This window comes from Bubalus bubalis, chromosome 7 (assembly GCF_019923935.1).
Source record: "Bubalus bubalis isolate 160015118507 breed Murrah chromosome 7, NDDB_SH_1, whole genome shotgun sequence".
In the NCBI taxonomy this organism is placed as follows: Eukaryota; Metazoa; Chordata; class Mammalia; order Artiodactyla; family Bovidae; genus Bubalus; species Bubalus bubalis.
The window spans coordinates 111652701-111679435 of record NC_059163.1 but is presented as its reverse complement, the minus strand read 5'-3'; the positions used below and the strand labels follow the sequence as shown (position 1 = coordinate 111679435).

General features: G+C 37.2%; 1 protein-coding gene across 1 annotated transcript; it reads left to right on the top strand.

Moving 5' to 3' along the window:
• The first annotated feature begins 211 nt into the window (after positions 1-211).
• Positions 212-25742, top strand: APELA (apelin receptor early endogenous ligand). The gene is made up of 3 exons (XM_025290430.3): positions 212-702; positions 1992-2081; positions 24531-25742. Exons 1-2 carry the CDS (start codon positions 627-629, stop codon positions 2078-2080), a joined length of 165 nt encoding a protein of 54 aa, XP_025146215.1. The 5' UTR covers positions 212-626; the 3' UTR covers position 2081; positions 24531-25742.
• The last annotated feature ends 993 nt before the right edge of the window (positions 25743-26735 follow it).

Genomic DNA, 26735 nt, shown 5'->3' with positions numbered 1-26735 from the left:
ATGTTTATTGATGTAAACCCTCATAGATTAAGCTATTTTGAGACTTGGGGCAAACAGTCACCACTTTGCAATAGGTTTGGAAAAGATAAAGTATTTCAGCACTTTCTTTGCCACAAAGCATTCGACGGTCTAAATTAGAGCTTCATAATGCCTTCTGAAAAAAAAAAAAACAGACTTCCTGTCATTCCTCTGGGTTTCTGGATATGGCACCAATGTGCAAAGTGTAAACAGATGTAAATAGTGAGGGAGGAGGCCAAGCCAGTATGTTATTGCACACACTCCCCACAGCCTGATCAGACTTAGGCAGCCTCTCCCAGGGGCTGGCAGCTGACATTTCCACCCAAATCCTGGACTCCTGGCGTCACCAATATTTACTTATGGAAATAAAGGGGCGTGGCCTTGGCCGGAGAGGCGGGTGGAGGAGGGGTGTGGGGCCTAAGGGGCTCTGACCGCCTCACAGCACCAGAAACCTTCTCTGCTGTGATCATTAACCTTTCTGGAGAACGCAGCAAGCTGTGCTCTGAGGTCTGTCTTTAGAATGTGAGGAGAGCCACACAGATACCACACAGACTATTCAAAGAGGGGTTACCTTGTAAGCTTTAGCTCCACTGTGGATTGGCAGAAAAATGAGATTTCACCAGTTCTTTCTTCTATTTGTTATTTTTATGATGAGTCTTCTACTTATCCACGGACAAAGGCAAGGTAGGACTTTGCCCATTTGTAACGGAGTAACTTAATTTCATATCTGTTTGTGTGAATGGGCTTCTGAGCCTGACTGTGTTTCTGTTGAAAATCACTTAGATGTGTGCTTGTTGGGGATGGGGTGGGGGGGGGGCTGGAGGGGGGATGGGGGGTGGAGGGGAGGGTCAGTGGTTGAAGGGGGTTGGGAGTGAGTGTGTAGGAGTTCAGAAGTATGTTTTCTGTCCTGTTAGGACTGTTATTTGGATATTTTAAAATAATAGCTGGCTTTTAAAATGATGACAAATATTCTACCACTGTTTTTTCTAAATTCAAAGAAAATCGATCCCAAAACTATCATAGTTACATTGTCCTTATAAGTAAAAAGAGTTATTTCTAGATATATAGTTAGATGTGTCACTTTAAAAAGTGCCATTTGTAGTAGTAGTATGCTTATAGAGCCAAACCAAAAAAAAAAAAAAAAAAAAGTCAAAACTGTGTATGGTCAGGATAATATTAAATTACTTGACACATTTTTCAAAGATTATTATCTGTTCTGTTGTTCTTAATAGGAACTTAGTAAACAAAGTTATTTTAAAGTGTTTTTACTTCAAAACTAAACATCTAGGAGTTCAAAGCACTGGCAGATAAAAAAAAAATAAATAAATTAGACAGTTTTTTAAGGAAAAGAGCCAAACCTAATTTAAATACAGAGATGATAACATTTCTATCCAAATATGTTAGATTATTTCCTTGATAATATACTTATCCATTTACAACAGAAAATGGTGCATAACTAATTAAACATTCAGTTTCTGCCTTTTAGTTAACCAGAAGTTTGATCACTGAGATTAGTTCAAATGAGGTCTCTTGATCTGCCCTTTTTACATAAATAAGAAAAATGTTTCAAATTAGCAACTCTGGAAATAGATGATCCCTTCTTACTGTTTATAGCAATTGAATTGCTACTCAAATTGTTTCTCTTCTAAAATTACAGAACAATTTGGAAAATATTCTTGTGAAATATGTGTGCTAAATTCACAACATACACTAAAAGGGCTAGGAGTATTTAGAAAGAAGTCATGTAGGAGGAGAATTTTACTATTAGATCCCAGCATCAATACAAACTGTTAGGAATACCTGCCATGCATTTACATCCCATTAATTTTTTATATCACAATCATATATGAAAAGATAGCAGATAATCACAGCATAATTTGGATCCAGAATATTCCCTCACAATCATCAGATTAAACAGCATCTAATTTTCTGTAAATGCTCTAATATTTTCTTTCCGCCCTCCCCCTCCCCAGCTAATTTGGCAATGAGAAGAAAATTGCACAGACCCAACTGCCTTCAGAGGAGATGTATGCCTCTCCATTCACGAGTGCCCTTCCCCTGAGGTATTTCTGATGGAAAATGGTTTTGGCAATGTTTACATTTTGGCAATGTTCCAGATCAGCATATTTTGAATATGTGACAATGACTTTACTGTGATGTCCCTTGAAGTAATGCATACTATGGTTTGCATACTTAACAGAGAAATGAAATGATATTTGGGAATTGCTCTAATAATTTGATGGGACAGATGAGGAAAATGTAGGAAAATCTTGATAACTGTTGAATCTGATTGATAGTTATATGAGGATTAGTACTATTTTGTGTGTTTGAAAATTTTCATAATTAAAAAATCAGGCACCAGGAGAATTTAATTAATAATAGATGTATCTGCAACTAGTGTTTTGAAAAAATCTGAATATCTCCCTATGTTATTCAGAACAAGCACATTTCCCATGAACACCATTCTAGGCTTGAAAACATTCAGACAAATTTTCCCAGCTCCACCAAATGGATGATGTATTAACCTCAATATTTAGTAGCATATTCTTCCTGAAAATATTTATTTTCAGATATGAAATCAACTTAATGACATAGCAGTTTTCCAGCTTCACTAATAGAATTAATATTGATGGTTGCATTTTTAAGGATATACTCTGAATCGAATTTTGTTCCTGATTTTACACCACCACCATCACCAGTAGTGTTGTTTGAATCAGTTAACTCCAAACATCACCCAAGTTTAAATAACTTCATACAAAAATAAGAAATTGACATTCCATTGTAATTATTTTAAGCTCTTCAATTCTAATGAAGTATATCTTTTTTTAAAAAAAGTCATAGAAATGTCCCTCAGCCTGGTTAACATAACACAGGCAATTGCTAAATTAGTCTATTCATTTGGCCTGTGGACTGGAGCTTTTATGGCACTATTCATTCAGGGAAATAATGGTTGCTGTTCAGTTCAGTCGCTCAGTCGTGTCCAACTCTTTGCAACCCCATGGACTGCAGCACGCCAGGCCTCCCTGTCCATCACCAACTCCCAGAGCTTACTCAAATGCATCTCCATTGAGTGGGTGATGCCATCCAACCATCTCATTCTCTGTTGTCCCCTTCTTCTCCCGCCTTCAATCTTTCCTAGCATTAGGATCTTTTCAAATGAGTAAGCTCTTCACATCAGGTGGCCAAAATATTGGAGTTTCAGCTTCAACATCAGTCCTTCCAATGAATATTCAGGATTGATCTCCTTTAGGATAGCCTGGTTGGATCTCCTTGCAGTCCAAGGGACTGTCAAGAGTCTTCTCCAACACCACAGTTCAAAAGCATCAATTCTTTGGCCCTCAGCTTTCTTTATAGTCCAACTCTTACAAGTATGGATTACTGGAAAAACCATAGCCTTGACTAGACGGACCTTTGTTGCCAAAGTAATGCATCTGCTTTTTAATATGCTGTCTAGGTTGGTCATAACTTTCCTTCCAAGGAGTAAGCGTCTTTTAATTTCATGGCTGCAGTCACCATCTGCAGTGATTTTGAAGCCAAAAATAAATAAATAAATGATTACTGTAGCTAATATTTAATACATGCTTTTCAAACCAGTGAAGACTGTAGTAGAGCATTACATAAAGGAAGAGCAGTTCACTAATAAGCATTTATCAAGAGGGCTAAGATAAAAAGCCAAATTCTCTACACCTGCATCTGTAACAAGTTACTCTTTACTATCAAAATATGAAAAATAAATTTGGTGGCGAAATCCAGAAAAATACAAGAGGAAGTTCTTGATCAGCCAATTAGTAGAAACTAAAACATGCTTTAAAAGTTTTTTATATATTAAAAATCCCTTGGTGTGTGTTGATAATGAATTTCAGTCTCAAATAAATAATGGTAAAATCTGTGCTTAGAAGGAATGGAAGTTCAAGATTTTTCCAGGACTTTTTGAAAGTAACAAGAGGCACCTCACAGTAGCCAGGAAATTCCTGCATGTTCAGGAAAAGATGCCTCACAAATGCAAACAAAAGCCCTTTAGTAAGTCACAGGTTGTATTGGCTTTCTCCACAAACCACCTGCCATAAAAACTGGGGCTGTAAGTAAATAAGATAGAGTAGTGAAATTTGAACTGTCAAAGTTAAGGAAGATTTTGACCAGTAAACCAAATCTGTAAACCAAAGGGAAACCTAAGTCGAAAGCCATAAAAAACATTTAATAATGGCAATACTTTACAAAAGGTAGGTAATCTTTTTAAAGAACTGCTCAGGTTACAGCATCCATTTTCTCAGTGTTTAGGCTAGTCCTGTGTTCCAGCTATAGTTCTTTGAAGAATGTGTAAAAGTCACATTTTGGAATCCAGTGATAGTATAACAGCCAATGAAAGAGAAACATTAAGATAATTTCCCTGTGGGAAACTATATTCAATATCCAGTGAACCATAATGGAAAATAATGTGAATAGGAATATATATATATATATATATATATATATATATATATATACCTGAGTCACTTTGCTGTACAGCAGAAATTAAAACTGTATAAAACAACTATACTTCAATAATTTTTTTGTAAAAAAAAAAAAAAAAAAAAAGATACTTTCCCAAGATCTTGCCAAACCAGTGCTCTAAGTGTTGTCTTCAGGTTTCATAGCCTGATTCTCACTATCCTGAATATGTGCATATTTTTTATATGTCTTGCAACAAAGATACTTTGACAACTGGATAAAATGCTGTAAATATTTGTAGCGAAACTCTGAGGCTGAACTTTCCTTCATTGGTCCACTTTGTTTTCTACATGCTTTAGATAAAATCACCTGTCTTGACTTGATTCGGTTAGGGTTAAGGAAGATTGTAAAAGGACAGGTCAAGTAAACAGTTGACTTTGAATTTTTACAAATTAACACTTTAGAGTGGTTTAGACTTTCAGCTCACTTGATGGGAAAGCTATGTTATCTTCACTCTATTTTTCCTTCTTCCAGAGTCTTTTTCAAAGATCCCCAGTGAGATTTCCTAATAGATGAGTTAATTAAAAAATTAATCAATATAGTTAAGTAAATATAAATAAATAATTAAAATAGTTAATTCAATATAAAATTTATTTTCTTGATATTCTTTTTTCTCAAAAATACTTTGGCAACACTTTCAGCTGTAAGTGAATTAGAGTGAAGGAAAGCAAAAGAAGGGTGTCAGGAAATCCAAATTCAAAGGTTGATGTGAGAGCTACAAAGTGAAAATGAGTTAGGGGCTTTGGACTCTCTTAATATCCACTTCCAACAGTGTCATCCTGCTATAGGCCTGATTTTATTGATAGTATATGCAAAGGTAACTACACATCTTGTTAACACATACTTTTTCTAGCTTTTTAATAATAATTATAATATATATTCATGGTATAATTTTTTTTTCTAACAGTCTGGAAGAATATCAAATCAAAAGTAAAATACTTTCACACTCCCCTATCGCCCATGCTCTTTTCTCAGAGGTAATGGCTATGAAAATAGTTTTGGTAAAGCTAAATTAACACATTAAAGGTAAATTAACACATTAATTTAAACTGAGACCCTTGATTGCTATCCAAATACAAGTGTTTATAGTTCTGTATTTTTAGTAAAACAATTAATAAAACTGCTTTTTAATAAAACAATTTTATTGAATCGTAGTTGATTTACAATAGTATGTTTGTTTCAGGTATATAGCCAAGTGATTCAGTTATAAATTTTTTTCAGATTCTTTTCCATTGTAGATTATTATAAGCTACTGGATATAGTTCTTTGTTGCTTATGTATCTTATGTATAGTAGTTGTTTCTGTTAATCCTCATTCTCCTCATTTTGTCCCCCATTTGTTTTCTATGTCTGTGAGTCTATCTTATATATATAGGTTCATTTGTATTATTTCATTCCACTCCCACAGTGGGGCTTTGTATGCTTTCTCCACACCCAAATACTCTTGTGTGTGATCAACTTTGGTTCTGTCTGCCTTATTCTTAATCACTTAAAGTCATGGGCTTCTGACCCCCCATCCACCTCTGCCAAATCTCTGTTCTGCCTCCAAACCTTTCTGTCTTATTGTGTGGCCCTTCTCAGTCTTTGGCTTATCCAAAAGCCAACTTCTGCCTTTAGCGCAGAATCTCCACTTCAGTGGAGCATTTTGTCTCCAACATTAGCAGGGCTCTCTGGAAATAACTCTTCTTACTTTTGGGTATCTCTCAATCCCATTTGGTTATATTTCAAACCTGTAATGACCTCTAGTTCCCTTTAACTTTTTGAAATCCTTATCCAACTCACAGCAAGAGATAATTCCTCTTCCAAGAGAAAATGGAGATAATCAAGGTTCAAACTGGACCCTGCCCTCAAACTACATGCATCTACATTTGCGTAATGTCCTGTTTTCCCTTCCTGGCCTTTCATTAAGAGATTTCTCTCTTGGTTATGGGTAATGTCTCCATATCTCAGGAACCTTGATCCAACAATTACTCCCTTTCTTCCCCAGCAGATTCAATATGTTAAAACTGATCTATTTCATCTTTAAAAAAAAAAAGAAAAAAAGGTGTGCCATTTATCCCATGATGCTCTTTAGTGACCAACCCAGGTTCTTCTGCACAATCAGATTTCTTGGAAAAAGTGGTACTTCCTTTTTTCCCATTTAGTTTCAATGCACTGCTCCTGTAGCATTCTGGGAAAGGTCTCTAGTGACGTCCTTCTTCTTGAATCCAATGTATACATCAGCTGTCTCTGTGTGTCAAATAATAGAATGAACTTTCCTTGGTTTCAGTGATACATTGCTCCTTTTTGACCATCTCTGGAATAAATCACTCTGCTTTTCAGGCCCTGTATAGGGTGTCCAACTGCCTATCTGGAGTCATTGCAGCTGCCCTGCAGAAACTTGAAGCCCATGGCCATAGTAGATATATAAATATAAGCCATGGCTTCTGCACAGCTATTCCTATAACTCAGCTCTCTGTTCAAATACCATTCATGTCATCAGGAAGGATTTCCCTGATGATCTTTTATGTAAAAAAGAAGTACCAAAATAAAATCTTAAAACAATTCTTCACCCTACCCAAGATACTTCTGTTTTCCTTTTATTGTTTTTCTCCATAAAGCCTAATGCCATGTGACATACATAACATATATTTACTTTGTTGTTTGATTAGTATCTTCCTCTCTTGTTGGAATGTAAGTTTCATGAGAACAAGAATTTGCTCTGGTCATAGCTATATACCTGGTAACTGTCATCAACTCTTCAGAAATATTTGATGAGTTATTGAATGAATAGCTAAAAATAGGTTCTTTAATTCTTCTCACTCAAATATTTCTCCTTTGTTCTCCAAATTACCATGTATTAGGCACTGTGCCGTGAAATATACATGTAACTGTCCCAGCCTAAACTTCTGAGCACAGTGCCCCAGTGTTCAGTTCTATGTGATTGCCCAGGCTTTCATTTCTACTTGATAACCTGCTTCTTCCTTTATCTCTGTGACTATCTCAGTGCCTCTTATAGCTCTCCAGCATGACCTCCACACCTTAACTACTCACTCCAGCCTCCAGGTCTCTTTCTAGAAAGTCCATTTTTTTGTTTTATCATATGGTCTTTTTAAACTGTAATGTCATACCTTATGAGCTTGATTAAAGTGTCACACCTTGATTAAAATCCTTAACTGTCTGTAGCCTTCAGGAGGCTGAAGTGAGAACTTCCATAATTTAGCAAGCATCACTTTACAAACGGTATCTTTCCAGGAGCATCTCTTCTCCCTTGTCCTCTCTCAGAGTGGGTAAGAGTTAAGAAGGGACTGCCTGAGTTCTAGCTCTGGCCACACAGCTCATCCCTTGTGAGCTTCCCTTCACTTTCAGGCCTGTAAAATTAAGCTAATAAAGGCATGTACCTTATCATAACCATACCTACTACATAGTAAGTGTTAAACAGATAATAGCTAGAACTGTTACCATTACTTTAAAGTCAGTCCATTCTTCACATCTTACTTTATAGTTACACTTCTGTTCATTTATTCTTTTCCTTACTATCAAGTCATGCTTTGAGACACCTTCCCTGGTTTTGATACCTCCTACTGATTTTATTAAGTGCCCATTTTTTGCTCTCAGCACTGTTTGTATACTTTTGTCAAAGTACTGGACTCACTGCATTGTAATAATGTATTAACTGACTGGACCCCTCCCCTCCCCCACCACCCCATGGTGGAAATTCTCTGAAGGCAGAGTGTGGGTATTCTGACTTTGTTAAATTAACATCTGTTAAGTGGGGGCACAGTACAGAATAGTGAGCCTTATTTAAACAGCTGACCACAGATATGTTGAAATAGAGAAGTTTATTACTCACAGGTCTGAAGCAAGCACCCAGCATGCCTCAAGGGGCCACATGGGAAAATAATTGGCAGAATGCAGACAGAGAGAAGGGCCATCATGCATGCATATGGTGGTTTGCTTTGGATTCCTAGGCAATGGGTCAAATTGACTGATCAATTCAGAACAAGAGTGGGGTTTTGGTCTGCCACAAGGGGTCTTATCTAAGAGGCACATACATAGGTAAACAGACCCTAGGGGCAGGGAGGGTGTTGGTCACAAGGGCTATTGGGAAATCACCTCAGGAACTTCCGTCTGCTTGTGACCTTTCACTGCTATCCAGGGCATGCACTTCATTCAGAGTCTGATACTGGTTTAAGGCCCCCACACAGAATGCATTCCTGGCAACAATACCATGGGTCTAAGGCAATGGCACCCCACTCCAGTACTCTTGCCTGGAAAATCCCATGGACAGAGGAGACTGGTAGGCTGCAGTCCATGGGGTTGTGAAGAGTCGGACACAACTGAATGACTTCGCTTTCACTTTTCACTTTCATGCATTGGAGAAGGAAATGGCAACCCACTCCAGTGTTCTTGCCTGGAGAATCCCAGGGATGGGGGAGCCTGGTGGGCTGCCATCTATGGGGTCGCACAGAGTCAGACACGACTGAAGCAACTTAACAGCAGCAGCAGCAGCAGTGTTGCTAGACTCTCAACATTCAGTTCAGTTCAGTTGCACAGAGGTGTCCAACTCTTTGTGACCCCATGGACTACAGCACGTCAGGCTTCCCTTTCCATCACCAACTCCCGGAGCTTACTCAAACTCATGTCCATTGAGTCGGTGATGCCACAAAACCATTTCATCTTCTGTTGTCCCCTTCTCTTCCTGCCCTCAATCTTTCCCAGCATCAGGGTCTTTTCCAGTGAGTCCGTTCTTTGCATCAGGTGGCCAAAGTATCAGAGTTTCAGCTTCAGCATCAGTCCTTCCAATGAATATTCAGGACTGATTTCCTTTAGGATGGACTGGTTGGATCTCCTTGCAGTCCAAGGGACTCTCAAGAATCTTCTCCAACACCACAGTTCAAAAGCATCAATTCTTTGGCCCTCAGCTTTCTTTATAGTCCAACTCTCACATCTTTACATGACTACTGGAAAAACCACAGCTTTGACTAGATGGAACTCTGTAGGCAAAGTAATGTCTCTGCTTTTTAATATGCTGTCTAGATTTGCCATAGCTTTTCTACCAAGGAGCAAGTGTCTTTTAATTTCACAGGTGCAGTCACCATCTGCAGTGATTTTAGAGCCCAAGAGAATAAAGTCTGTCGCTGTTTCCATGGTTTCTCCATCTATTTGCCATGAAGTGATGGGACTTGATGCCATGATCGTAGTTTTCTGAATGTTGAGTTTTAAGCCAACTTTTACACTTTCTTCTTTCACTTTCATCAAGATGCTCTTTAGTTCTTCTTCACTTTCTGCCATAATGGTAGTATCATCTGCATATCTGAGGTTACTGATACTTCTCCCAGCAATCTTGATTCCAGTTTGTGCTTTGTCCCGCTTGGCTTTTCACATGATGTACTCTGCATATAAGTTAAATAAGCAGGGTGACAATACTTTCCCTATTTGGAACCAGTCTGTTGTTCCATGTCAAGTTCTAACTGTTGCTTCTTGACCTGCATACAGATTTCTCAGAAGGCAGGTAAGGTGGTCTGGTATTCCCATCTCTTGAAGAATTTTCCACAGTTTCTCCTGGTCTACATAGTCAAAGGCGTTGGCGTTATCAATAAAGCAGAAGTAGACATTTTTCTGGAATTCACTTGCTTTTTTTTATGATCCAACAGATGTTGGCAATTTGATCTCTGGTTCCTCTGACTTTTCTAAAACCAGCTGGAACATCTGGAAGTTGATGGCTCGCATACTGTTGAAGGAAGCATGTCTTGGAGAATTTTGAGCTTTACTTTGCCAGAGTGTGAGATGAGTGCAGTTGTGCAGTAGTTTGAGCATTCTTTGGTATTGCCTTTCTTGGGAATTGGAATGAAAACTGACCTTTTCCAGTCCTGTGGCCGCTGCGGAGTTTTCCAAATTTGCTGGCATATTGAGTGCATTACTTTAACAGCATCATATTTTAGGATTTGAAATAGCTCAACTGGAATTTCATCACCTCCACTAGCTTTGTTTGTAGCAATGCTTCCTAAGACCCACTTGACTTCGCATTCCAAAATGTCTGGCTCTAGGTGTGATCACACCATTGTGATTATCTGGGCCATGAAGATATTTTTTTATAGTTCTGTGTTTTCTTGCCACCTTTTCTTAATATCTTCTGCTTCTGTTAGTTCCATACTGTTTCTGCCCTTTGTTGTTCCCATCTTTGAATGAAATGCCAAGCCGAACTTTTGCTTCCCTACATCTGTGCTGTAAGTGTCTGCACTTCCAGGTATGGCTCCCTCATCTTACCAGGTGCAAACTCTGCCTCTCTACCCCAGGATTCTCTTCCAACTCTATTTTCTGTATGAGGCCCACCCTGATCCAAATAGTTTGAAATAATTTTCCACTCTCAAGATTCACTGTATTTTTACCAGTAATTACTTAAAGGAATTTATCATATTCTACTTTATTTCATCAAATCATTAATATCAGAATATAAGCTCGTTGATGATAAGACTTGGCCCCTAACGTTTAGACTATAATCATCTGTAGCCTGAAAGTAGCTTCAAGTATAGGGAATTCTTGAGTGGAGTATAATATCTGTAGAATGTCTTGCTCAAAACTAAATATAATATAGAAAATTACTGTATTCTTAATCATAGCCCAGTTGAAACTGTTTACCTCAGATTGGGGCTTGAACCCATGTGCTAGTACTTGAATCCAGCCAAAACCCAGCTTGGGACTCGAAGCCATGTGGCCATGACTTGAACTTAGCCAAAACCCACAGCACCTTGTTTCCTTTATTAGGAAGCTCAGGTTCTTGATGTCTCATCACAGAAAGAATTCAGTGAGAGAAAAAGTGATACATAAGAAGATTTATTCAGATTCAGAGAGAAGCAAACTCCACAGACCTCTGTGGCATTGTAGAGGGCAAGTGCAGCTGAAAAATGTGGCATGTGGCATGTGGTTAGTTTGTATGGGCTGAGTAATTTAATATGCTAATGAAAAGGAGGATTATTCCAACTATTTTGGGGAAGAGGTGGAGATTTCCAGGAATTGGGCCATCACCCATTCCTTGGTCTTTTGACAGTGCCTTGTATCTGTCATGGTGCCTCTGGATGTGTCATTTAGCTTGCTAATTGAGGATCAAAGTCTAGTCAAAGTCGAATTGGCTGCCATCTTGGACCCCTTGATTCTAATCTGTTTATGTTGTGTCCTTGGGCTATGTCATTCTTCGAAAAGTCGTGCCCTGTCCCTTTCCCTCCTGTTACACAGTGTCCAAGAATCATGTCAGAGAAAATTTTAAAGTTCCTAATTTACTGATGATATCAAGCTCTTTTACAAAGACCCTGATGCCTTAATGATAATGCATACAATGTACTGAATTTATAAATATATAAAATATAGTAGTTATATATATATTATTATAATAAATGTTTATTTCCCTATATGAAAAAAAATATATATATGATAGACTAAAGCCTAATTTCAGAGTTTTCTTCACTTTGGAAACTGATTCCCCATTACAAAGTGTATAATAATTATTTTTGGAGATATTTGGTTAAAGTAGCTATTCTAGGGACTTCCTTAGTGGTCCAGTGGTTAAGACTGCACTTTTAATGCAAAGTGTGAGGGTTGCATCCCTGGTCAAGGAACAAGGATCCCACATGTCTCATGGTGCAGCCAAAAAATTAAAATGAAAAACAAAAAATAGAGTACCTGTTCTCTATCATGTTCAGGAATCTAAAATATCTTTGTAGCATAACTTTTTTGTTCTCTGTTATTCAATTAGTGATATCAGTTAAAATTTATTATTACATAGCAGTAATATATTTGAAAAATATGCTGTTCTTAATAGCAAAAGAGTATTTAAGTGACTTGAGAAAAACTTTTTATTAACAACTTTTTATCAATACATTTCACTCTTGGATGAATTTTTTTTCTTTTTAATAGTGATGTGTGGTATTAAATGCCACAGTTCTCTTGACATTATCATTAATATCAAAATATTAGATGAATTCTAAACTTTCCTGATCTTAAAATTATAAGCAGTTATCAACAGAAACTGCAGCCTGGCTTGCTGCAGTCCTTGGGGTTGCAAAGAGTTGGACACAACTGAGCAACTAAACTGGCTGACAGATCAAAAGAAATGTTCAAAATCTTTTCAGTGTATCTACAGTTCCTCAGAATATTGCTAATTTATAAATAAAACCCCTGATAATATTTTAATTATAAATTAAATCCTGTTACCACTCAAAATAAAATAACAAGGCAAACCACATATCTTCTGCTTTGTTTTGTTAAAATTCTATTAAAGAAGAAAAATAAGCAGAATATACAGTCTTTCCCAAGGGTTTCTCTACTGATTTCAGCCCTGCACACCTGTTGTCATATCCAGAGCTTGGTCACACACTGTCACTATTCCAACCTCATTCCAATGAAGCATTGACCATTGACTGGTCCCTTTCTTTTGCTAAGATTATATAATTCATTATTTCCATAATTGCTGCCAATATTACAGGTTTTCCTGATGCTCTGTCGTCATCTCATTTGTTTTGGAAGAATTCTGAAGTCTTCAGACAGGCATATTATTACTGTTGGAGAATATACAAGCAGTCGGATTGGAAATGCTTCAAATTCTTCATCCAGTCTCAAATTGTCTGGAAAAACCTGCATTTCTGTGGTCAACTTGCTGCATTGCACTCCACAATAACTGTTTCTAACTTTTTCTACTCACTTTAAGTTTTAGACCATTATTGTAAAGAAGATGGCCTTGCCTCATATCATAGAGAAAAGAGAAGTCAGCACATTAATATCCTCAGCTTCCAAGTATAAAACAAGACTCCCACCTAATCCAGTTCCCACTCTACCCACACCAACCCTCCTTTTCCTCTATGTGTCATGGAAGGTATTACCTCCATCTATGCATGGATCCCTTTCCTTCTGACTTTCTCAGGAACCTCAAACTGCCAGATCTTCTCAATGAGAATAAGAAAAGTTTATTTATTTAGAACTTGCTATAGCAAGGGAGTCAGTTACTGTCACTCTTTGTCTATTATGAATAATTCTGTTCTGGACATTCATGTACAAGTTTTTGTTTGTACATATGTTTTCAGGTATTTGGGGTATATATCCAAGAGTGAGATTGTTGGATTATATAGTGTTTCTATGTTTAACTTATAGAGGAACTGCCACAATGGTTGCAGCAATTTATATTCTTAACAGCATTATATAAGGGTTCCAATTTTTCTATATTCTTACCAATAGTTGTTATTATAGCCATAGTAGTGGATGTTAAATGGTGATTAACATTACAGTGATTTTGATTACATTTCTCTAATGATTAACCATACTGAGCATCTTTTCATGTACTCATTGACCATGTGTCTATCTTCTTTAGAGAACTGTCTATCCAAATTCTTTGCACATTTTTTTTTCAATTAACTTACTTGTCTTTTAATAGTTAAGATGTAAAGTTCAGTTAAGTGCTCAGTTATGTCCAACTCAGTGCGACCCCATGGACTGCAGCATGCCAGGCCTCCCTGTCCATCACCATCTCCTGGAGCTTGCTCAAACTCATGTCCATTGAGTCAGTGATGCCATCCAGCCATCTCACCCTCTGCCGTCCCCTTCTCCTCCTGCCTTCAATCTTTCCCAGCATCAGGGTCTTTTCCATTGAGTCAGTACTGCACATCATGTGGCCAGAGTAGCCTCAGCACCAGTCCTTCCAATGAATATTCAGGACTGATTTCCTTTAGTATTGAATTGCTTGATCTTACAGTCCAAGAGGCTCTCAAGGGTCTTCTCCAATACCATGGTTCAAAAGCATCAATTCTTCAGCACTCAGCTTTCTTTATGGTCCAGCTTTCACATCCATACTCTTTTATATATTTGAATACATAGCCCTCATGAGATACATGATTTGAAAATTAGTTTCTTCCATCCTATTAGCTGTCCTTTCATTTTCTCAGTGCTGTCTTTTGAGCACAAAAGTTTTTAGTTTTGGTAAAGTTCCATTTGTCTATTTTTCCCCCCTTTGGTTGTTTGTGCTTTATATGTTGTATTAAAAATACCATTGACTAATCCAAGATCACAAATACTTTATATTTACATTTATATTTCCTTCCAAGAGTTTTATAGTTTTGTCTTTTATATTTATGCCTGTAATATTTAGAGTTAAATTTTGTGTATTGTGTGAGGAAGGGGTTCAACTTCTTTTGCATGAAGATATCCAAATTCTCTAACACTATTTGTTGAAATTATTATTTTTCACTCCCTGAATTACCCTAGCACTACTGACACTAATGTCAAAAATCTGTAGACCACAAATGTAAGAATTTATATCTGGACTTTTAGTTCTGTTTCATTGATCTGTATGTCACTCCTTGAATTAATCCTATGAGTCCTATTGATTATTGTAATATTGTAGCATGTTTTTAAATCAGAATGTGTGAGTCCTCCAATTTTGTAGTTATTCAAGATTGTTTTGGTTATTCTAGTTCCCTTGAATTCCCATACAGATTTTAACATTAGGTTGTAGTTTCTTCAAAAAGTCAGCTGTGACTTGGATAGCAGTATGTTTAATCTGGAGATCAATGTGAAAAGTATTGCCTTTTTTTTTTTTTTTTTTAATTAGTTTTTGGACTGTGTTGGCTATTTGTTGCTGCAGGTGAGCCTTCTCTAGTTGTGATGAGTAAACTTCTCATTGCAGTGGCTTCTCTTGTGGAGCATGAATTCTAGGTGTGCAGGCTTCAGTAGATGTGGCATGCGGGCTCTGTTGTTGTGGCACAGGGCTTCATTGTACCTATCATATGCTAAGTCACAACAACAACAACAAAAATCAATAATTTAAAAAGACTGAAATCATCAAGCAACTTTTCCAACCACAATGGTATGAGACAAGAAATCACCTACAAGAAGGGGAAAAAAAAAATGCAAGAAACCATAATTGCCTTCTCCAATAAGCATATGTAGGTTAAACAATATATGACTAAGCAAACACAGTTTAGTCACTGTTGAAATCAAAGAGGAAATTTTAAAATACCTTGAGACAGAGAAGATGGAAATGTAATTATCCAAAATCTGTGGGACATAGCAAAAGCAGTTCAAAGAGGGAAGTTTATGGTGATACAAGCCTACCTCAGAACCAAGAAAAATCTCAAGTAAATAATATAACATTATACCTGAAAGATTTAGAAGAAAATCAAAACCCAAAATTAGTTGAAAAAAATGAAGAATAAAAGTAGAATAAAGATTGGGGCAGAAATAAATTAAATAGAGACAAAAATTTTTAAATAAAAAAGATAAGTGAAATAGATTTTTTTAAAATTAATAAACATTTAGCCAGACTCATGAAGGAAAAAGCAATAATGAGGGCCCAAATAAATAAAATTAGAAATGAAAAGGGAGCAGATACAACCAACACCATAGACAGAAATACAAAGACTCATAAGAAATTACTATGTACAATGATACTCCAATAAAATGGTCAACGTGGAAGAAATGTATAAATACCTAGAAATGTACAGTCTCATAAGACTAACTAAATAAGAAAAAATAGAAAACATGAACAAACTAATTACAAGTAATCAAATTTATCAGTAATCAAAAAACTCCCAACAAACAAAAGTCTAGGACCAGAGGCCTTCACAGGTGAATTCTACTCAACAGTTGAAGAAAAGTTAACAACTCTCTTCTCATAGTAATCTAAAAAACTAAAGAATAAACACTGAAAATCCTTCTATGAAGCCATAGTATCATCAGTTCAGTTCAGTTCAGTCGTTCAGTCGGGTCTGACTCTTTTCGACCCCATGAATGGCAGCACGCCAGGCCTCCCTGTCCATCACCAACTCCTGGAGTTCACTCAGATTCACATCCATCGAGTCGGTGATGCCATCCAGCCATCTCATCCTCTGTCGTCCCCTTCTCCTCCTGCCCCCAATCCCTCCCAGCATCAGAGTCTTTTCCAATGAGTCAACTCTTCGTATGAGGTGGCCAAAGTATTGGCGTTTCAGCTTCAACATCAGTCCTTCCAATGAATGTCAGGACTGATTTCCTGTAGGATGGACTGGTCGGATATCCTTGCAGTCCAAGGGACTCTCAAGAGTCTTCTTCAACAAAGCATCAATTCTTCGGCACTCAGCCTTCTTCACAGTCCAACTCTCACATCCATACATGACATTGGAAAAACCATAGCCTTGACTAGACGGACCTTTGTTTGCAAAGTAATGTCTCTGCTTTTGAATATGCTATCTAGGTTGGTCATAACTTGCCTTCCAAGGAGTAAGTGTCTTTTAATTTCATGGCTGCAATCACCATCTGCAGTGATTTTGGAGCAAAAAAAAAAAGTCTGACACTGTTTCCACTGTTTCCCCATCTATTTACTAAAGTCAGAAAAAGACATCAAAAATAAAATAATTATAGGCCAATATCACTAATGAACATAGATGCAAAAGTTCTCAACATAATATTAGCAAACCAAATTCAACAATCTATTAAAAGGATAACACATCATGATCAAGTGGGATTTATCACAGTGATGGTTCCATATCCACAAATAAATCAATATAATAGAACTGCATTAACATATTGAATAAAAATTGTATGCCCTTCTCAATAGGTGCAACAAGAGTTTTGACAAAGTGCAGTGTATATTTTTGATTAAAAGTTTCAAAAGAGTGGGAATAGGGAGAACATACCTAAGCATAATAAAGATCATATATGACAAAAGTAGAGCAAACATCATCCTTAACAGTGAAAAGCTGAAAGCATTCTTCCAAGATCAGGAACAAGAAAAAATTGCCCACTCTTGCTAATGTAATTCAACATAGTATTAAAAGTACTTGCCACAACACTCAGGCAAAAAAGGAAATAAAAGGATTCTAATTTGGAAAGAAATAAATCAAACTGTTACTGCTTGTGGATGAGATGACGCTATATATAAGTAGTCCCCAGCCATTGTGGCACATGGGATGGGTTTTGTGGAAGACAATTTTTCCATGGACTTCAGGTGGGAGGTTTCAAAATGATTCAAGTGCATTACATTTATTGTGCACTTTATTTCTATTATTATTATGTATAAAAGTAAAGCTCCACCTCAGATCATCAGGAATTAGGTCCCAGAGGCTGGGGACCCATGCTATATGCAGAATTCTAAGGATATCATAAAAACTACTAGAACTCATCAATGAATTCAATAAAGTAGCAGGATACAAATTACATAGAAATCTACTGCATTTATATGGGTTAGTAGACGGAGAAGGTAATGGCACCCCACTCCAGTACTCTTGCCTGGAAAATCTCATGGACGGAGGGGCCTGGTAGGCTGCAGTCCATGGGGTCACTAGGAGTCAGACACGGCTGAGCAACTTCACTTTCACTTTTCACTTTCATGCATTGGAGCAGGAAATGGCAACCCATTCCAGTGTTCTTGCCTGGAGAATCCCAGGGACGGGGGAGCCTGGTGGGCTGCCGTCTATGGGGTCGCACAGAGTCGGACACAACTGAAGTGACTTAGCAGCAGGGTTAGTAGAAAGAGAAATTACGGATACAATCCTATTTACAATTCCATCAAGAATGAAATACCTAGGAATAAATGCAAGTAAGAAGGTAAAATCTATATTCATAAAACTATAAGATATTGATAAAAAAAAGTAAAGATTAATACAAATGAAAGATATACCATGTTCATGAACTGGAAGAATTAATATTGTTAAAGTTACCACATTACCCAAGGGAATCTACAGAGTCAATGCAATTCCCATCAAAATACCAATGGCATTTTTCTCATGAATAATTCTAAAAGTTCTATGGAAACGTGAGAAACCCTAAACCAGAACAATCTTGAGAAAGAAGAAAATGCTTGCAGATAATGGTTCCTGATTTCAAACTCTATTATAAAGACACAGTAATCAAAACAGTATAGTACTGGCACATAAACAGACACATAGACCAATGGAACTAAATAGTGAGGCCAAAAATAAACTCATGCACGTATGACCAGTTAATCTACAATGAAGGAGGCAAGGGTTTACAATGGGGTAAAGAGAGCCACTTCAACAATTTAGGAGAACTGAACAGCTATATGCAACAATTTAGGAGAACTGAACAGCTATATGCAAAAAAAAAAAAAAAAATACTACTTTTTAAATATACTACAGTCAAAAAAAGGAATATACTACTCTAAAAAAAAAAAAAGCTACTTTTGACATCATATAAAAAATTAACTTAAGTGTAAGGCCTGAAACCATAAAACTCCTAGAAGAAAAAAATAGATAATATGCTCTTTGACATCAGTCTTAGCAATATTTTTTTGGATCTGTCTCCTCAGGCAAATGCAACAAAATGAAAAATAAACAAATGGGACCATATCAAACTAAAAATAATTTGCACATTGTAGGAAACTATCAACAAGCCAAAAATATAGCCTACTCAATGGGGGAAGATATTTTTCAAAGGATAATGCAATAAAGGGTAATATTCAAAATATACAAAGAACTCACAACTCACAACAGAGTGGTTCCAAATAGGAAAAGGAATATGTCAAGGCTGTATATTGTCACCCTGCTTATTTAACTTATATGCAGAGTACATCATGAGAAACGCTGGGCTGGAGGAAGCACAAGCTGGAATCAAGATTGCTGGGAGAAGTATCAATAACCTCAGATATGTAGGTGACACCACCCTTATGGCAGAAAGTGAAGAGGAACTCAAAAGCCTCTTGATGAAAGTGAAAGAGGAGAGTGAAAAAGTTGGCTTAAAGCTCAACATTCAGAAAACTAAGAATATGGCATCTGATCCCATCACTTCATGGGAAATAGATGGGGAAACAATGGAAACAGTGGCTGACTTTATTTTGGGGGTTTCCAAAATCACTGAAGATGGTGATTGCAGCCATGAAATTAAAAGACACTTACTCCTTGGAAGGAAAGTTATGACCAACCTAGACAGCATATTAAAAAGCAGAGACGTTACTTTGCCAACAAAGGTCCATCTAGTCAAGGCTATGGTTTTTCCAGTAGTTATGTGTGGATCTGAGTACTGGATTATAAAGAAAGCTGAGTGCAGAAGAATTGATGCTTTTGAACTGTGGTGTTGGAGAAGACTTTCCAGAGTCCCTTGGACTGCAAGGAGATCCAACCAGTCCATCCTAAAGGAGATCAGTCCTGGGTGTTCATTGGAAGGACTGATGTTGAAGCTGAAACTCCAATATTTTGGCCACCTGATGCGAAGAGCTGACTCATTTGAAAAGACCTTGATGTTGGGAAAGATTGAAGGCAGGATGAGAAGGGGACAACAGAGAAGGGGACAAACAGATGGTTAAATGGCATCACCGATTCGATGGACATGAGTTTGGGTAAACTCTGGGAGTTGGTGATAGACAGGGAGTCCTGGCGTGCTGCAGTTCATGGGGTCTCAAAGAGTCAGACACGACTGAGCAACTGAACTGAACAGAACTGAACATACAACTCAACATCAGAAACAAAGAAAAACAAATAACTTGATTACAAAATAGGCAGAGGACCTGAATAGACATTTTTCAGAAGATATACATATATAGCCACATACATATGAAATGATTCTCAACAGTCTCCAATCATCAGGAAATGCAAATCCAAACCACAATGAAATTTTACTCCTAAGTGAAAATTAGTTATATTTTGCTCTACCATATATTTAAAATCCATTGCTTTTGTTGTCATTCAGTCACTCAGTTGTGTCTGACTCTTTGTGACCCAATGGACTGTAGAATGCCAGGCTACTATCTCCTGGAGTTTGCTCAAACTCAACCCCATTGAGTCAATGATGCCACCCAACCATCTCATCCTCTGTTGCCCCTTCTATTTCTTCCCTCAATCTTTCCCAGCATCTGGGTATTTTCAAATGAGTCAGCTTTTTGCATCATGTGGCCAAAATATTTAAGCTTCAGCTTCAGCATCAGTTGTTCCAATGAATATTCAGGGTTGATTCCCTTTAGGGTTGACTGGTTTGATCTCCTTGCTATCCAAGGAACTGTGAAGAGTCTTCTCCAGCACCACAGTTCAAAAGCATCACTTCCTTGGCCCTCAGCCTTTTTTATTGTCCAGCCCTCACATCTTCGATCCCTGGGTTGGGAAGATCCCCTGGAGAAAGGAATGGCTATCCTCTCCAGTGTTCTGGCTTGGAGAATTCCATGGACTGTCTAGACCATGGGGTCACAAAGAGTCAGGCACAACTGAGCGACTTTCACTCTCACATCTGTACGTGACTACTGGAAAAACCATAGTTTTGACTATATGGACTTTGTAGACAAATTAATTTATCTGCTTTTCTTCCAAGGAACAAGCATCTTTTAATTTCATGGCTGCAGACATCATCCACGGTTATTTTGGAGCCCAAGAAAACAAAATCTGTCACTGTTTCCATTGTTTCCCCATCTGTTGCCATGAAATGATGGGACTGGATGCCATGAATGTTGATTTTAGGCCAACTTTTTCACTCTCCTCTTTCATCTCATCAAGATGCTCTTTAGTTCCTCTTCACTTTCTGCCATTAAGGGTAGTGTCATCTGCATATGTGAGGTTACTAGTATTTCTCCCAGCAATCTTCCAGTTTGTGCTTCATCGAGCTTGACACTTCTCATGATGTACTCTGCATGTAAGTTAAATAAGCAGGGTGACAATATACAGCCTTGATGTACTCCTTTCCCAATTTGGAACCAGTTCATTGCTCAATGTCCAGTTCTAACTGTTCCTTTTTGACCTGCATACGTATTTCTCAGGAGGCAGGTAAGATCGTCTGGTATTCCCATCTCTTGAAGAATTTTCCATAGTTTGTTGTGGTCTACACAGTCAAAGGCTTTAGCATAGTGAATGAAGCAGAAGTAGATGTTTTTTTTGTTTTTCTGGTATTTTCTAGCTTTATCTATGATCCAACAGATATTGGCGATTTGATCTCTGGTTCCTCTGCCTTTTTTAAATCTAACTTGTCCATCTGGAAGTTCTTAGTTCACATACTGTTGAAACCTGGCTTGAAGGATTTTGAGCATTGCTAGCATGTGAAATGAGTGCAATTGTGCAGTAGTTTGAACATTCTTTGACATTGCCCTTCTTTGAATTGGAATGAAAACTGACTTTTTCCAGTCCTGTGGCCATTGCTGAGTTTTCCAAATTTGCTGGTATATGAGTGCAGCACTTTAACAGCATCATATTTTAGGATTTGAAATCGCTTTTTGACCTGCATACAGGTTTCCTAGGAGGCATGTACAGTGGCCTGGTATTCCCATCTCTTAAGAATTTTTCATAGTTAGTTGTGATCCACACAATCAAAGGCTTTAGTATAGTCAATGAAGCAGAAGTAGATGTTTTTCTTAGAATCGCTTGCTTTTTCTATGATCCAATGGATGCTGGCAATTTGATCTCTGGTTCCTCTGCCTTTTCTAAATCCATTGCTTTCTAAGTCTAATGCATTACTAAGTGCTACTGCTGCTGCTGCAAAGTCGCTTCAGTTGTGTCCAACTCTTTGCGATCCCATAGACGGCAGCCCACCAGGCTCTCCCATCCCTGGGATTCTCCAGGCAAGAATACTGGAGTGGGTTGCCATTTCCTTCTCCAATGCATGAAAGTGAAAAGTGAAAGTGAAGTTGCTCATATGTATCCAACTCTTCACGACCCCATGGACTGCAGCCTACCAGGCTCCTCCATCCATGGGATTTTCTAGGCAAGAGTACTGGAGTGGAGTGCCATCGCCTTCTCCATACTAAGTGCTAAGCAATAGTTGAATAGTACTAAGATTAGTACTATTCTAGTACTAAATTGTCTTATAGTACTAAGATTCCTCAGGACCATTTAAGAAAATTGAACTAGAAAGATAGAAAGTCCAGAGATAAATCCATGCACCTATGGACACCTTATCTTTGACAAAGGAGGCAAGAATATACAATGGAGGAAAGACAAATCTCTTTAACAAGTGGTGCTGGGAAAACTGGTCAACCACTTGTAAAAGAATGGAACTAGAACACTTTCTAACACCATACACAAAAATAAATTCAAAATGGATTAAAGATCTAAATGTAATACCAGAAACTATAAAACTCCTAGAGGAAAACATAGGCAAAATACTCTCTGACGTAAATCATAGCAGGATCCTCTATGACCCACCTCCCAGAGTAATGGAAATAAAAGCAAAACTAAACAAATGGGACCTAACTAAACGTAAAAGCTTTTGCACAGCGAAGGAAACTATAAGCAAGGTGAAAAGATAGCCTTCAGAATGGGAGAAAATAATAGCAAATGAAGCAACTGACAAAGAATTAATCTCAAAAATATACAAGCAACTCCTGCAGCCCAATTCCAGAAAAATAAGTGACACAAACAAAGCATAGGCCAAAGACTTAAACAGATGTTTCTCCAAAGAAGATATACAGATGTCTAACAAACACATGAAAAGATGCTCAACATCACTCATCATCAGAGAAAATCAAATCAAAACCACAATGAGGTACCATATCACGTCAGTCAGAATGGCTGCTATTCAAAAGTCTACAAACAATAAATGGTGGAGAGGGTGTGGAGAAAAGGGAACCCTCTTACACTGTTGGTAGGAATGCAAACTAGTACAGCCACTATGGAGAACAGTGTGGAGATTCCTTAAAAAACTGGAAATAGAACTGCCTTATGACCCAGCAATCCCACTGCTGGGCATACACACTGAGGAAACCAGAAGGGAAAGAGACACATGTACCCCAATGTTCATCGCAGCACTGTTTGCAATAGCTAGGACATGGAAGCTACCTAGGTGTCCATTGACAGATGAATGGATAAGAAATCTGTGATACATATACACAATGGAATATTACTCAGCCATTAAAAAGAATGCATTTGAATCCGTTCTAATGAGGTGGATGAAACTGGAGCCTATTATTCAGAGTGAAGTAAGCCAGAAAGAAAAACACCAATACAGTATACTAACGCATATATATGGGATTTAGAAAGATGGTAACGATGACCCTATATTCAAGACAGCAAAGAGACACAGGTGTAAAGAACAGATTTTTGGACTCTGTGGGAGAAGACGAGGGTGGGATGATTTCAGAGAATAGCATTGAAACATGTATATTGTCATATGTGAAATAAATCACGAGTCCAGGTTCAATGCATGAGACAGGGTGCTCAGAACTGGTGCACTGGGATGACCCTGAGGCACAGGATGGGGAGGGAGGTGGGAAGGAGGTTCAGGATGGGGAACACATGTACATCCGTGGCTGATTCATGTGAATGTACAGCAAATACCATCACAATATTGTAAAGTAATTAGCCTCCAATTAAAATAAACAAATAAAAAATAAAATTACAAAATTGAATTATAGTTAATGTATGTTACAGGTATACAATATACTGATTCACAATTTTGGAATTTTATGCCTCATATATAATTATTATAAATATTAGCTATATTTTCCTGTGTTGTACCATATATCTTTGTAGTTTGTTTTATACATGATAGTTTGTACCTCTTGACCTCCTTATCCCCGCCTTGCCCTTCTCTGCTTCCCTGTCCTCACTGGTAATCACTAGTTTGGTCTCTTTATCCATGAGTTTGTTTTGTTGTTGTTATATTCACTAGTTTGTTGTATTTTTTAGGTTCTACATATAAGTTATATCATAAAAAGAAAAGACAAAATGTTTGTCTTTTTTGGGGACAATTTTATGAGTTAGATAAAATACACCTAATTAAGATTTGGGTCCTGATATCTTTGATTTGATCCCAGTAACGTTCTTAGTGGGTGTAAGTATTAGGATCAATATCCAAAATGTTTTTAAAAATAGTTAAGACTACCAGTGTGGGTCACTGAGTAAAGAAAGTTTATTAGATGAAAAATAATTTAACATAAAACCCTCTTTAATAGCATAAGTTCAGACTTTTAAAGAAATACAATGCTGTATTTATGTTGAAAGGTAAGTAAATATGAAGTTAATTTCAGCACTAAAAAACCTTAGTAACTTTTCATAATTAATTGGCTATAAAAAGAAATTAAGAATGAGTAAATTGGTTTGCTGGATAATGTTTCTTATTATATGTTTCTTTCTCCTTTGCTTCCAAATATAGATCTTCTCTATCTAACTTCACTGAGTCTGTCAGAAGAAGACTGAAGGAAAAGATATCAACCCACATAATACTGTGATTGTTTAGAAGTTCCTGTATGAAAAGAAGTTGTTTGAAAGCACCTGGCAGTTTATTAGTTTCACCTGGATTCTCTTCTGCCTGGTTCTCTTGTAGGGAGAAAATAGCAAATTCAAATGCAATTCCAGTCTGAAGTATAATTACTTGCTTGAAGAGCAAAATTGTTTATCTTTTTCTGCACATTGTTATTCTTACTTGGTTTAAGAAGAAAAACCATTTAATGTTTTAGAACTTTATAATAGTAAAATATACAAGTTTAAAATTGTTCTTTCCTAGTCTTATAATTTTCCAAAGGTATTAAAATTACTTTGTATATGTATGATTTTTTTTTTTAATCCTAAATTTGAGATCAATTGCATTAACTATCTGGTTTTGCAGAATAAGGAGAAAACAATTAGTTCATTATTTATATAGAAACACTAAGAACTAAACTTAATTGCTGCCAGTTTTATATAATAGGCTTTAATGTTTATGAATGTATTTTTTTTTACTTTGAATATAATATCCATTTAAACTTGTAAAAGAAAGTCTGAAATACTAATTGCAGCTCATTTTATATTACAACCAAAGTGTTCATTTCTGAACCTGTTCTTCAACATGTCATCATAAGCAGCCAGTGTTTGATTTCTTTTGAAATTCTGTTTAATGCCCTTTTTCTTCATTTGTATAGATAGCTTCCTAGAAAGGCCAACTAAGAAGTAACATTTAAAATACACTTATGCCAATGAAGTCTCAAGCAGAGCAATGTTTATCAGTACACATCACTCTGTTGGGCTTTATATTAGTATTATCAACTTGTAGTGGTGAGGCATGTAAATAAAATATCAGAAGGAATTCAATAATATGATATCCCAAGAAAGGCACTATCCTAGGTCTGAATTGTATTGATAATTAGTTGTTCTCAAGTTGTTAAATATGCTTTTAATTTGTATTTATCAAAGACTGTTAGCTCAGTGACATATTTTACAATAAGTTAATTCTAGATATGAGGCTTACCTATTCATGTCTTGACTATAAATTTTACCTTGTAAACATTCTAGAATGGGAGAATCCATTAACCCTTAACCCCTATTTTGCCAAAACAGAAGATTGGGATTTATATATAAAGATTTTGAAATAGAAATTATGATATGAAAATTTGTCTCCCTTTCATAGCTTATTCACAGTGTTTTGGAGGCTAGAATGTGCTTATTAATATTACTGTTATTAATTTTGCACACAAAATATTTTTATGAAATGTGTTATTGGGGAGGAGCCAAGATGGTGGAGGAGTAGGACGGGGAGAACACTTTCTCCCCCACAAAATCATCAAAAGAGCATTTAAACGTCGAGTAAATTCCACAAAACAACTTCTGAATGCCGGCAGAGGACATCAGGCACCCAGAAAAACAACCCAACTCTTCGAAAGGAGGTAGGAAAAAATATAAAAGACAAAAAAAGAGACAAAAGAGGGAGGGACGAAGCTCCATCCCGGGAACACCAATACAGTATACTAACGCATATATATGGAATTTAGAAAGATGGTAACAATAACCCTGTGTACGAGACAGCAAAAGAGACACTGATGTATAGAACAGTCTTATGGACTCTGTGGGAGAGGGAGAGGGTGGGAAGATTTGGGAGAATGGCATTGAAACATGTAAAATATCATGTATGAAACGAGTTGCCAGTCCAGGTTCGATGCACGATACTGGATGCTTGGGGCTGGTGCACTGGGATGACCCAGAGGGATGGTATGGGGAGGGAGGAGGGAGGAGGGTTCAGGATGGGGAACACATGTATACCTGAGGCAGATTCATTTTGATATTTGGCAAAACTAATACAATTATGTAAAGTTTAAAAATAAAATTAAATTAAAAAAAAAAAGAGAGAGAGAAGTTTCCAAACACCAGGAAACCTTCTCACTGCCGAATCTGTGCTGAGCTTTGGAAGCACAGAGGGCAGCATAATAGGGAGGAAAAATAAATAAACAATTAAAACTCGCAGATTGCGAGCCCTACGGTAACTCCCCCAGTGCAGAAGCAGCGCAGACACCTGCACATGCCATTAGCAAGCGGGGACTGGGCAGGGAGGCGCAGCGCGGGCTGCATCGCTTAGAGTAAGACTCTGGCCTGAATATCCTGAGCACTA